Source organism: Struthio camelus, chromosome 2 (genome assembly GCF_040807025.1).
Source record: "Struthio camelus isolate bStrCam1 chromosome 2, bStrCam1.hap1, whole genome shotgun sequence".
Lineage (NCBI taxonomy): Eukaryota > Metazoa > Chordata > Aves > Struthioniformes > Struthionidae > Struthio > Struthio camelus.
In genome coordinates, this window is record NC_090943.1 from 37782181 (window position 1) to 37795568 (window position 13388).

The 13388-nt window shown below is 45.8% G+C and overlaps 1 protein-coding gene across 1 annotated transcript; it reads left to right on the forward strand.

Moving 5' to 3' along the window:
* Window positions 1-2758: 2758 nt before the first annotated feature.
* NPY (neuropeptide Y) lies at window positions 2759-12278 on the forward strand. The gene is made up of 4 exons (XM_068933814.1): window positions 2759-2920; window positions 3078-3265; window positions 8762-8842; window positions 11992-12278. The coding sequence occupies exons 2-4, from the start codon at window positions 3078-3080 to the stop codon at window positions 12014-12016; spliced, it is 294 nt and encodes a 97-aa protein (XP_068789915.1). The 5' UTR covers window positions 2759-2920; the 3' UTR covers window positions 12017-12278.
* The last annotated feature ends 1110 nt before the right edge of the window (window positions 12279-13388 follow it).

Sequence of the window (13388 nt, forward strand, 5' to 3'; positions counted from 1 at the left end):
AACGGCAGTCCCAGCCCTGCTGTCTCATATGGGAGGCCAGTCTGAGTCCTCCTCCTGCAGAAGAGGGGCTTCCTCGCTTCGCCGCGAAGCAAGCCGACTTTTAGTGCAGTCAGTGTCTTATTGTGGTGAGACGCTACCGCTCCTGGTCCAGTGTTTTTTACAGGGACTTAGCAGAAATGATTCATTAGCGGTTACCTTGGAGGGAGCAGCTCACTGCTTGCATTGTACCGCTAGGAAAGCAGTGGCTCTCGCGGGGTTTCTGCAGGTGCCGACAGCCGGGTAGCCAGGCGGCAGTGGTGGTCTGCTGCTCAGTGCCGAAAGCGGCAGTGTAGCATACGGCAGCTCACTCCTGCATCGAGCAACGCAAACGTACCTGTGACCGCGGGGAGGGTTGTAGCTTCCTTGTACCTCAAGTAAGTGTGCAGATGCCCGACTTCAAACACATCTGGTTCTGATTGCTATTCTGTTGTATTCCTCTTTTTTCTTTTTCAGCTGTCTTGAAAAGTGAGAGTGTAAAAACAGTGGTGCTACTGGGAGGGAAGCAACCTCAGTTCTCCGTGGTGAAAAAGTTGTAAGGTCAGAAAGTCGCCTCTGGTTTAGTGAGCCGGTGGAGAGGGGTTTAGCAGAACCAGGCTGGGAGCTGGTGAGTGCTGCCGTTGCGGCACCTTTCCCGGCTGTTCCTGTCTCCAGCGTTGTCACTGCTTGTCCCCTACACCCCATAAAGCCAATAAACCGGATCAGTGCCAGATTTGGAGTGAGGGTGGCAATGGGTAAGTGATGGAGCCAGAGCCCAGGTGCTCTCCAGGGCATTTGCAGTGTCCAAGGTGTCGGACAGTCACGTCAGCCAACAGGACGACGTGAACCTCTGGTTGCCAGAGCGCTGTTGGTGGCAGGACAGCATGCCTGGGGATGTGAGAGGCCACCGGGGCCACTTTGTAGGGTGCGACGTCAGCCTATCCACAGGTGTGCTGAAATTAGGAGCCACAATTGCTGGCTATGCCATGGAAAATGAGCTGGAATAGGAGCACATTAAGCGCTCTTCACTCAGTATGTGATAAAAGACAGCCTGCAAGCGTGCTGTTATGTCTGTAGTCAATACACAACTGAACCGGGAAAATTTCAAAATATCCCTTGGCATTAAGAACTGTGGAACTTCCTCTGCTTCCACGGCTTGAAATGGCCACAGTTCGGTGAGCTTCCCCACGTGCGGCAAGAGCTGTTTATTTGATAGGAGGCTTGGGGCAAAGTTAAGATTATGTTTTTGGAATGATGAGAGTGATTTTTGGTTTTGCTCCCGCTTGAATGTTTTTTTCAGTATATGCTGCATTACTATTAAAACAATAGCTACATATAATAATAACTACAGCGATTCATAACTACATTTACAATAGTATGTGTATAATATAATTTTAGAATATATTTTAAAGCTTTCTGTCAGTATGCCTAATGTTCTTACTTGGGTGGCTTTTATTCTACTTTCAAATTAAAGTAAAAATAAGATATCATCAGAGTCATGATTTGTCATTGCAACTGGAATTAGTCATTGGTCATCAAGACGCTAATCAAATTACATGTTTCTAAAGAATTAACTTAATTTTACTATGTATGAATAGTTTCCAACTCAGCCAAACTCTTCAACAAATTCTGAAACTTTGTTTGGGCGGGATTCATCGTATCCAGCTTTAGGCACTCTGGGAGTCAGGTGTCTAGTCTAACCTGGTAATGCTGCAATCAGAGAAGGGTATGTCTCTGCTTACCTTGGACCCTTGTGCTGTAGCATGGATTAGCTCACTCGGTGGGGGCCCATCTCTCCCCACTGACTCCAGAAGAAGTCTAGGCAAGTCTAGGCAGACACCTAAATCTGGCACCTTGGCCGGATTAATCCCATGCTGTTATGGAAGTTCCATGTCCCTGGATTCAGCAGTGGTTCCCTTGGTTCAGGACAGCTACTGGAAAGGCCATCAGGATGTCCGGTGTGCAGGATCACCCCGGGGCAGGCGTGTGCGGGCTGGCCCCGCGCAGGGCAGCCCCGGGGCAGGGGTGTGCAGGGGCACCCGAGCAGCGTGGCTATGGAGGTGCATTTCCATCGCTGCTGCCGGTCCCCTGTGCAGTTAAGCCTCAGGGTTCATCCGTTTAGTTGGTAGGATCTCTGCGTCTGTGGCACTGATTTGGGATTTCTGGATGCCCCAAACTTCTTTATTTGCTTGCTCGATTTTTTTTTCTGAGAGCGCTGCTGCTAAGCAGATCGAGCTCGTGGGCCTTTTGGTGCCGCAGGAGCAGGGCAAGTCTGCGTTGCAGTCCAGCGGTGAGGGCTGGCCTTGTGAGCAGAAGAAATAGGAGGGCGCAGGCCGAAGGCTTTCCGTGGCCGAGGCGCGAGGGTGCAGTGGGGCGCGGGTGTGACAGCAGAGCCCACGCTTGTTCTCCTTCCCCTGCCGCCTTTCGACACCGGGGTAGGGCTCCGGGGGCACAGGGCTGGGCCCCGCGGCCGGATCCCCCTTGGGCTGCACGCAGGACGCCTGGGACCGGCATAAGTGACACCCGGGGGGCCGGACATGGCCAGATACCCGGGGCACCGGGGGCAGGCGGGCAGCGCCGGGCTGCAGCCCGGGGAGGGGGGGATTTGCGGGCGGCTCGGGGGCTGCCCCCTTGCGCCCCGCCGGGGTCGCGGGGCGGGCGCGGGCGGCGGCGGCGGCCGCCCCCTCGGTGCCGGGCGGCCGCTCCGCGCGATGCCCCTCCCGGGGCCGGGAGCGGGCGGAGCGGGGGGGCCGGCGCCGCCGAGGCGTGATCGCCCGAGGCCCCTCCTGCCTGCCGGGAAAGCCTTAAAACAGGCCGGCGAGGCAGCGAGCCCGCACTCGGGAGCCCCGGCCCCGACGGCAGAGCGCGTCGCCCAGCCCAGAGCCGCCCCGCCGCCGCCGCCGCCGTGAGTACCGCCGTCCGCCCCGGCGGAGCGGGCCGGGCCGGGGCCGTCGGGGCGGCCCGAGGGGGCGGGCGGGGGGCGCGGGGGGCGGCGCGGGCGCTGCTGCCGCCGCCGCCGGCCGGGCAGGCTCTGACGGCGGCTCTCGCCCTTCCCCGCGCAGATGCAGGGCACCATGAGGTTGTGGCTGTCGGTGCTGACTTTCGCGCTGTCGCTGCTGGTGTGCCTGGGCACGCTGGCGGAGGCGTACCCCTCCAAACCGGACAGCCCCGGCGAGGACGCCCCCGCAGAGGACATGGCCAGATACTACTCGGCGCTGAGGCACTACATCAACCTCATCACGAGGCAGAGGTAGGCAGCGGCTTTCCCCGCGGGAGCCCGACGGCAGGAGCGCGGGGCCGTGCCGGGCGGCTCGGGCTTCGGGGTGCCTGGCACCCCCGAGGGTCTCGCCCCGCGCGGAGCTGGGTCACGGCTGGCGGGTGGCGAGGCCGCTGTGCTGGGACAGCTCGCCGGCGCGTGGGAAGATCACCCACGGGGAAAGAAGCGGGCCAAGACAGACCATCTCCCTTTAGCTTAGACAGTCGCAGCCACGCGCCCCTGAGCGGATGCTGGAGATGAATCTCAGCCATTTAAGTTGGCAGAAGGAGCTGGCGAAGGGGTATCCACGCTGCCTCGACTCTCTCAGCCCTGTCTAGCTCTCGCCCGACCCGCTGGGTGCTCGGCGCGCGAACCACAGGGCAGCGCAGCGCGGGGAGGATTCCCCCAAAAGGAAGAGTAGCGCTGGTGACCCTGGGAGCGGGGACGGGCGAGACGGGGCAGCAGGAGCAGTTTCACACTTCGTTGCAGCCACTGTGTCTTAATGAAGAGTTCACTCAGAGAAAGTGCTTCTCTATCCATGCTGAGGAGTTGTAGTAGTTCAGAAGCTTTATGGTTCGTTAACTACTTAATATGGCAGTTATTGCCAAAAATAGTGCTAGTCCAAGTAAAAACCTCTCTCCAGCCCGCAGCTCAAACCAAAAGAAAAAAAGGTGCAAGCCAGACTTATGTTGCTCCAAACTGGATTTCTAGGAATGACCGTTCTTGTTAGAGTAGTAGTAAAAGCTCAGTCTCAAAAAGTAAAAATTATAATATAAAGTTCTTTTATTTGGGAGCATCTGTCCAATTTAGACTATACAACTAATAGAAGTTTCCACTGAGGACCCTGAACACTGTGTGACCCAGAGAAGCTTTGGAGTATTTCTTTATTTGTTCATTATCAAAAACATATGAGAGATCTATAATTAGGCTTTCATTTGCCCTTCTAGAAGTCTGAAGAATTGAATTAGAAGGGAGGCTATCGTGCAGCTGAGAGCTTTCCCAGCAAACCCATAACATTGTCTGCCAGGGCACTAATATCATAAAACAGATGAAGAGGCTGATAGAACTACAGTTCTTCAGCCCTGGACTTTTATAGAAATATTCACAACTTGCTCATGTGTATGGCAAGCTTCCATGTGTTAGTCTGTGCTCTAGTAACTTTTTTTGGAGACTGTGGCTAAAATGATCCGTTCCTCAAGTTCTGCCTCTACCACCCTTTTCCCTTCATTACAGTGGAATGTCTATGCTGGTTTCTCTTCTTCTGTGTCTGTTGTGTCCAGTTTCAAAGGTAGTCCCTGTCCAGAACCAGACTGGAGGAAAAAAGAACTTTCTTGTTCATCCTTCACTTCTTGTATTTGTTTCATGTCCCTTATACTCTTGCTTTAATGACAAACGTGTGACTTTTTTCTCAATTCTGGGGTGCAAGTGCACAGCTCAGAGATTGAGACTACTTTCATTCGTATGTGTGTATTGGTGTTCGGAAGTGACCTAAAATAGTTATTGTTGCTCATGGATGAAACGATGCAGAATTTCACTTTTGTTCTCCACATTTCAGCTAAGAGATTCTCCTGCTACCATGCACCATTAACAGATTTAGGGGAAACAGAATTGAGCTGGAAGTAAAAGAAAGATGACAGATAGGAACACTTCAGTGGCAGCTTCATGATACCACATTTCAGAGGTGGCTATGCAATTGGAACTTAATTAAAAAAGGTGTGCGGTTTCTGTTTGGGGGTGAATTAACAGCACAGAAATGAAGTAATTGCTGCCTCCATTTGGAAAGCTTAACTGAACTCTTGGAGGTTCCCTATGTCAGCAGTGGCAGGCACTTGCAAAATCATTATCTTTTGAAGCATTTTGGACTCATCTAAGAAGGTGAATCATTTGGTCTGTTCCGGCAGAAGTGTTGAAAGCAGTCTTTCTCGTTACAGCGTTTTGCCTCTGATGAGGGTCCTCCATAGCAGCTTCCACTTGTTTTCACTGGGTGGTGCTTGGCACTGAGGGTTCGGGAGCCCTGTAATGAGAGGGAGACAGAAAGACCTGGAGGCTCTTCTGCCTCTGCTGGGGGACCGTGAGCAGGCTGTGCTCAGCCTCTTGCCGGACCTGGTGGCTGCAGCCCAGTGGAGCCAGCCTGAGGCTTGCAGGTCCCTGTACAACTGGTGAGAAGTAGCAATAAAAGCCTGTGGGGAAAGGATGAGGTGGATGTCAATTTTTTTTCTTTCCAGGTTGATCTGTCTTGTCTTGTTGGATGTTTCTGTAGCTATATGTAATCTGGCTCTTCTTTCTGGTGTCTGCTTCTGGTCTAAGCAAAGTATTAGACTGTCATTCCCCTGTGAGCCACCGTAGCCTTTGCCCCAGCTCCCATGAAGTTTCTTCCTTCCAGACCATAATTTTCTGTTTCCTCTTGTCTCCAGTACTCATCTGTGAGGCTGCTTTACTCCCTCTCTTTTTTCAGATCCATCTCCTTCAGCTCCACCTCACTCAGCTTTAGACATCTGTGCCAGTCATCCCAGTATCCCTTTGAGGTTAATTGAGAGCAATAGGTACTTGTAGCGTGCAAGTCACGCAGCCTGTTTCAGACGTCTAGTTTCAGGTGAAATCAGTTATTCCTTAGGTGCCAGATCTTCACTGACTATAAAGACAGCCTAAGGAGATCAGCATAGATGGAGACTCCCATGCTTTAGATTTCTGTGTGTCTTTGGATTAATTGCACCTCTGTCCTCAAGATCGTCCTGTGGTCCAGTCCTTGCCTCATACACCTCTAGTGCACTGTTCGGGGGGATCTTTTCAGAGCCAAACTCCCTTCTTCTAAGCAGTCCTGGCCTACTATTTAGTACTACCTGTGCTTCCTGTCTTGGACAGGCCCTCTTTCTTTCATGTCTCTAGCAGCTTGTTCTTGCATTCATGTCTGTTCTGTGCTGCAGCGAAACATTAAGGCTATTCCTGCTGGAAGTGCTTGAATCGTAGGCAGAGCGGAGAGTATCTGAAAGGGTGTCTGACCTAGGAAGTACTCTTGCTCTGACTTAATCTCAACATCCTTTAACGTGGAAAGGGGCAGATCTTGAGAGCTTGAGGGCTTTTTGGGCACCAGGCGTCTGCCTACCAGATGCTTCTGAGATCCTCAGCTCCCGTTGCCAGCCGTGGGCATTGATAGGATTTGACTCTTGAGGCTGAGGTTTTCATAAGAAGCTTTGAGACTTTTGAGTCTGAGATACCATGGCCCTAATCAACATAAGTGCTGTTTACTCCTAGATCCCTTTGACTTTAGTTGGAGTCATGGGTTATCGGTATGCTTGAGAAATAGGCCTTGGTATCTAAAGCTGAGCATAAAACCTGACCAGATATTTTCACAAAGCTTGGAGCCTTGCTCTTTTAAAACAGTGAAGATATTTCAAAAAGCGTTTCCTAAACAGCAAATAAAGGCCTGGCTTTCTGTGTCCATGATGTCTCAGAGCTGTGCAGGACAGACAGGGAGACAGTATAAGGCAGCCGGAGTGAACATCTCACAAGGTGTTTGCTTCAGTAAGAAGCAGTTGACTTCTGCATTGAGACATTGCAGTTGACTTCTGCATTGAGACATTGCTTTCAGGACTCTTTATGACCTCTTTTTATTGTTGTTGTTGCCTGGTTGTTTCCCAGGTGACAAAATGACGAGGTGAGCTGGAGGCTCAGGCACCTCACATAGGAAGAGCGGGCACTTTTTGGGTGCCGCCAGTTGGTCACAGTCAGCAATCACCTCCTTCACAGCTTTGCTCTGAGAGGACAAGGTTGGTCCAATCCTGCACGCTGATTTAACCAAGCGCAGGCGCTGATGAGGCTAGGTGTAAAAGGCACCTCCTAGCAGAGTCCTCTTGATCTGACCGCCTCTGTGCTGTTGCGAGGTGCTACCCATTTCATATGCAGACAAACCTTTCTAAGAGATTAGTGCAGTTTTTGCTCAAGTGCAGGCTGTTGGAGCAAGCTGTTAATTTTTTAAATCAATATATTTAAAAGAAAGGCAAATTAGATTCACCCTCAGTTTAAGCCCGGATCGTATCCATATTAAGTGGAACAGGGAACTAGGAAGAAGTCCCTTTCTGGTGGTGGAGCGCCAGGCATTGGGTTCAGCATTATGCTTGATTGCATTACTGTAATAGCATTTTACTATGTGTGGCTGGTTCTTTTCAGATGCTCACTTTCAGTCAGCTTTGATTAAGAAATTTACTTTAAAATTCTGAATCTTCAGCTTCCTCTGTCTGGAGCACAGGTGAGGCACTAAAATGAATAAGGCAATGCAGAAGTACAAGTAGTTAAGGAAAATGATTAAAAAGTGAGATATGTTTGCACTTTTCAGGAGGACGTGAAATCAACAGATAACACTGTTAGCTTTTTAAACATATTTTGGATTGAGATGTTTATTTTCCAAGATTTAGATAAAGTCATTGAAGAAACATCTTGATAGTAATGGATAAAATGTAAGTCTTTAGTTACACTTAGGACTTTTCTGGAGCCAGAATTTCACTCAAACGGCATTCAGAAAGCTATTATCTGTTAATCTAATCTGTGATTCAAACTTTTACATATGCAAGTTATAAGCCATGATGTTATTTCTTTCCAAAAAAGAGAGCATTTGCTTATAGTTATCACTGCTGAGCTATTGAATGTAGAGAGGAAGTGTCTGTCAAGCTGGGTGCTCATTGTGGCTTCTGCTTTCAGAGGAAAAGAGAGCAAAATCCTTCCTAAGAAGCATGAATTGTGATATTTCTAACAATTTTGCAATCTGTAGTAAAATATCCAGGATTTTAAAAAATGCAAATAGAAAGACAGCTGCTGTGTGGATATAAGACAAAGGTCGCAGGTGGTATCCCATTTAACCAAAAAAAAAACCTGAATCAGAAAGCTCTCTCTCCCATAGCTAAGAAGTTCAAGAGTGAGTCGTGGCTTGGGGAAGCTCGGTTTCTAGGACCTAATGTGGTATGTGTTGGACGCCCCAAATATACTAGTTACCTTGAAAAATCACGGCCCATTCAATGAGTAATATGGCATAACTGAGTTCTCCTTTGCACTCCCTTGATAGATAGTCTTTGACTCCTCATGTACGTAATTTCTAATGAAGGACATAATAGCATCTAATCTAATGAGCAAGTTAATGAGAAAATGGAACTGGATTTGGAGGGAAGAAGGACCTGCTTCAGAGGCGATGTCATGGACAGCCTCCTTCCCCTTTCTCCATGCTCACATTGGCAGGGTGCCGGGTCCTAGAATGTCTGGGAACAACAATGTTCAGGATGTCTCAACTCTCTCACATAAAATGATTATGGAAGAATATTTATATCCAATGAAATACTGAAGCGTGAACATGTTCTCACGTGACTAAATCAAGTTAAAATACTTGCTGGAAAGTAGTCCTTATGTCTGCTCAATTCAGTTTTTAGCCCGTGGGTCTATGGTTAGTCTTGATTTTTAAATACTGAGCTGTGCAAAAATATGCTTTTTTTTTCCATTCCTTAGATATGGAAAGAGATCAAGCCCAGAGACACTGATCTCAGACCTCTTATTGAGAGAAAGCACAGAAAATATTCCCAGATCTAGGTATGTATGAAGATATTTTGTAGTGACTTTAGTTTCTCATTTCGATTTGACAGTCTCATTTATTATCAATAAGTGAATTGTCAGCAGAAAACTTACGCCGCCGATAGCTGGATGAACATGTTCTTAAAAACTGTATTAATTCCTCTGTTGTCAAGAACTAGAACCGTGCTATGAACACAAGAAATGCGTTACTTCAAATATAGTCCAAACCCCTTGTGGTTCCTGATTTTGGGGGCAGGCAGTACCTGCTGTTTGACTGGATGGGAGGCATTCCCAAAACGCTTGTCGCTTACTGGGCTTTATTATATGGAGTTGCACACTGATGCCTGATAAAGATTCACTTTGGGGCTCGTCTTGGAGCCCCGAAGATAGCATATTTCTACTCAGTTATTACTCAGGTTTAAAATCATCCTCTAAAGAGGCGTGAATGGTAAATATGCAAATAAATTAACTTATGCGCAGATGCAATGCTATGACTTTCTTTAAGATACCATATTTTGCATTGTTTTTGAACCTAGTATTTTACAAAGTAGAAAAGACCTTTGCATTTCTTTTCAAACTTGGTTTATAAGAACAGTTGTGTTTCAAGCAACAGTGGGATTTCAAATGTACATAGGATATATCTATTTAGGTAAAGACACTTCAGCTAGAATGTAAGGTACTATAGTAGTGACTGTGATTTATAGAGCTGTGAAAAATTTTACTTCCTTTTGCCTGTAATGAAAAAATAAAATAAAGGTTTTTTTTTTGTTGGAGAAGGAAAATACTATTTTTAATTTTATTCATAGTAAAGCGCGAATGAGCTCAGTTCAAGCCTTTAATGTACATTTTCAAAGTTGTTTCTGCGGTGGTCGTCCCTGGAGTCTACAAGCAAGTACTGTGCATTTTAGTCAGCTGTACAAAGGATCAGTTAGACTGGTTAAATGCTTAAGTATAATAGTTTGTAGCACTCGTAGAACATGACCTTGGGATGGAAAGGTGGCCAAAATTTCTACTGCTGTCAAGGGGGGTCATCCATGAGACTTGTGATTTTGCACACATGGGAGAACATTGCCTTATGGCTTGATGACTAACTGCAGCTGATGTGATACAGTTTTCTCTGCAGATGCTTATGTATAAAATTGCATAGAGTGCGTAGTATTAGACTATTTTGTGTTTTGTAAAGACAAGGCAGAACCCTGACTTAATGGGAAATTTCCGCTGCCGTGAATTTGAGGCGATACACAGGGCAGTGCAAAGTCTACTCCTCTCTATAATTTTCCTTCCTTCACATCAAAACTTTGTGGTTGATATTACTGTTTCAATAATGCTATTTATAACACACCAGGGGGCTAAAACTCATGAGCAAACTAGTCTGCGTTTAAGATCAAGAACTGATGAGAAACAGATTTTTATTTCATACCCCCTGTAAGAGCACTTTAAACTAAGAAAAAAAACATGATATTAGTCGTTTGTTGATGACAATTATGTGAGTACGGGGAGTGCTGATGTCTGATTTCCTCCGGGTATGTTTTCTAGGATAAAAGCCTGCATGGATTCTGAATCTGGCTTCAGCTTTTTCCTCTACGTGAGGAAATAATTAAATCTTCTTTCTCCACAGTCCTGTGTGTCATGACACATCACGAACTTAATATCTGTGAGACTGCTGTACCTCTGTCTGTCTCAGTTGAAATTGTCCCGAGGGTTCAAAGCTTGTAGGGAGGCTGGTGGAGCTGCGGAGGGTGGGGCTGACACAGGGAGGCAAGCACCAAATATGCCTGTACGGCATTGCTGCGCAGGCCTTCCTTCTGGAGGAAACAAGGCTAAAAGAATTAAAGGCAGGCCGATATTATTTTGAACTTAAGTTAATGATGCATATGTTTTAGAAATGATTAGACAAGCAGCCAGTTAAGGAGCAGATGTAATTTCCAGTTGGCCTCAGTAGTAGAAAGACACATTTCATGACTTACCTGAAACTGAAATTTGTAACCAAATATTGAGATGTTAAGAAACAACTTGACTGTGTTTAGTCTGGTTGGCCAGGTTTCATATTGCACTTTTGCTGACTGAAAGATGCCTGAAAGCATTTTGAATTCTAGGTTTTTATCTAAGCATCTAAAGAAAGTTTAGCTAGATTCTGATAGAAACCAGGTGAAAAACAGAAAGCTCAAGGAGTGAAAAAGGGAGCCTTGACTTCAGTACAAATAAGTTCTTATAAAAAAATAACATGTGAGGGAAGATGTATTTCATCTTGTGGATGCTGTGGAGTCATGAGAAAACTTTTAGTGCTCAGTAAAGGGATGCATCTCCCCTAATACTAGCTCTTTAAAAGTTAGGTATCTCGTCCCTGGTTGTCTAGACTCCCCTTCTATTCAAGGATGGAGATGGACATCTCCAAAATGAATCATTTCATCTTAAAACAGGGAGGATCGATTGCCCTCTCAAGGTGTCAGTGACTCTCCAGTGACTGTGGAGGGAGCCTAGATATTTTTTCCGGATTGGGCACCCAACTTTTAGAAGGCAAAAATTACGGCAAATGCATTTCCCCTCGTCTCTGCGTGTTCTCCCACTTGTGTTTCTTTCTAGACAGAACAGCTGTTTGCAAGCAGAGGACCTTCAGACCAAATTCTGTCCTCAGCACTGCTTTCAACAAATATTTCAAACGTACAATACTGAGCGGTGGATTATTACTGTAATATTTCAGGATGGTGGCCATGGGCTTCAGTTTTGTTTGAAGGCCCTAACAGCATGGCATAGTTTTGTTTGGCTCCACTGATTTTGTTTGGAAACTGTTTACTCCTTAGTAAGACCTGAAAATAGCTCTTAAAAATATATTTGTATTTCAGCATATCACAGTTTTCTGGCTGAAATTCATTAAGTGCTACTCGTCAGCATAAAACAGCTTTGCAGCAAGTCTTAATGATATAAAGACACGATGTCACGGCAGCACCGTAGAGGGGGAAGTTCCAGTACCAACGCAGAGATTTAGCTATCCAGGATTCTTTGTTTTGATGGGAGCTGCATATATAGTCTTCAGCTGCAAGTTTGCATACATATTCCGTGTTGCTACTGTTATTAAAATGAAAATTTTAAGTAGTTTTAACTCTGGATGTTTCAAAAAGGACTTTTACATGTGTTTAATGTGTTTTTATTCATAATGTGTGTTACAGGTTTGAAGATCCCTCGATGTGGTGATGGGATTTGCAGCACACCATCAAACTTTTCCTAGTTTTCGACATACTCCACTCCTTTAAGGCGAACCAGAGCGCATCATTCTCACTGCATGCAGCCACTGTACTGAATTCTGTAGAGTTTTTCCTTCATCATATTTGTATATACCTTTATTTAAATAAATTATTTGTGCATTCCAAAATATACCATACTAAATGAAAACACACACCCTGTTATGGTATAGCAAAGAGCTGTTTTAAATTATTAAAACTGAATTCTAACCTTCCTGCAGTCTAAAGTATTATGGAGAACAATAGTGCCACAGCTATTACAGTAATTAGCGTGCAAAGTGAGATAATGATGTCATTCACTGTGACCTCAAGCTCAGCTCAGCTGTTTGATTTGCACAACATTGTTTAAAATAATTTATCGCACACTACCGGATTTAGGAAAATAGTGTTCTGAGAGGAGTTTTTTCAAAATCGCCATATGAAACACTTATTTACTGCTTACATAGACAAATGTATTAAAATTAATAACATTTCCAAAATACAAAGTAATTAAGTAATACCATAATTCTGCTAATTCCGCAAAACTGATTTGAAGCTTTAACGTAAGCTTGCTTAGGAGTTTTACTTGAAACAAACGTGGTGCCTTTGTTTTGGCAATATGCGAAGCAGCAGAAAATAGATAGGTGAGCTCATAAAACAGGGCAATTCTACAAGCGTTTGTGCTGGAAAGGAAATGTCTAATATTGCCTAAATGCTTGTAAAGGAGCACGGCACTAATCACAGGAACGCATGGATTAAGCACAAAGCTTTGGGTGCCTACGCTCTGAGCAGCCAGAGCTTCTCTCATGTGGAGTCATTCATGGTGTCTGTTCTCACTGTGAGAAGGTACCAGGAGCAGGGACAATGGGAACTGCTTCCAAGTTTGCACTTTCTACTGCTTTTTTTTTTTTTTAAGAATTTAATTACTTGCTTAGCAGGGTTGTTACTTAGACATAGTGACCTCGGAGGAGACCCTCAACTTTTTTAGTTAATGTTTACAAAATGTAACAGCAGCATATGTTGCCTTTATTTTTTAATGTTTTTAATTCACGGATACTCAGCTTGCAGTGTGGTCAGGATCTACAGTGGGCCTGTTATACAGCGTAGGATGAATTCTTGTCCTTGGTTCCTAATATTTAAGTGTTATTTCTTTTATTTAGACGTCAGGGACTTGGTTGGTCATTGAGTAATGAGGTATGTAAAAAGTTCCAAGTCAGAAAATGTGAAGGCGTAATGCATTTTCATCTCATTCCTGCTTTTCAAATACGTTCACATGGATGTGGCCAGCAGGGGAGAGACATCATTGCAAGGAAGTTCTAGATCTCTACAAATGCATTTCGGGTGTA

Excerpts from the sequence above, each read along its gene's own strand:
- NPY (XM_068933814.1), top strand. The coding sequence starts at position 3,078 with ATGCAGGGCACCATGAGGTTGTGGCTGTCGGTGCTGACTTTCGCGCTG. Across the intron at positions 3,266-8,761 it reads AACCTCATCACGAGGCAGAG|ATATGGAAAGAGATCAAGCC; the intron begins GTAGGCAGCGGC and ends TCCATTCCTTAG. Across the intron at positions 8,843-11,991 it reads GAAAATATTCCCAGATCTAG|GTTTGAAGATCCCTCGATGT; the intron begins GTATGTATGAAG and ends TGTGTGTTACAG.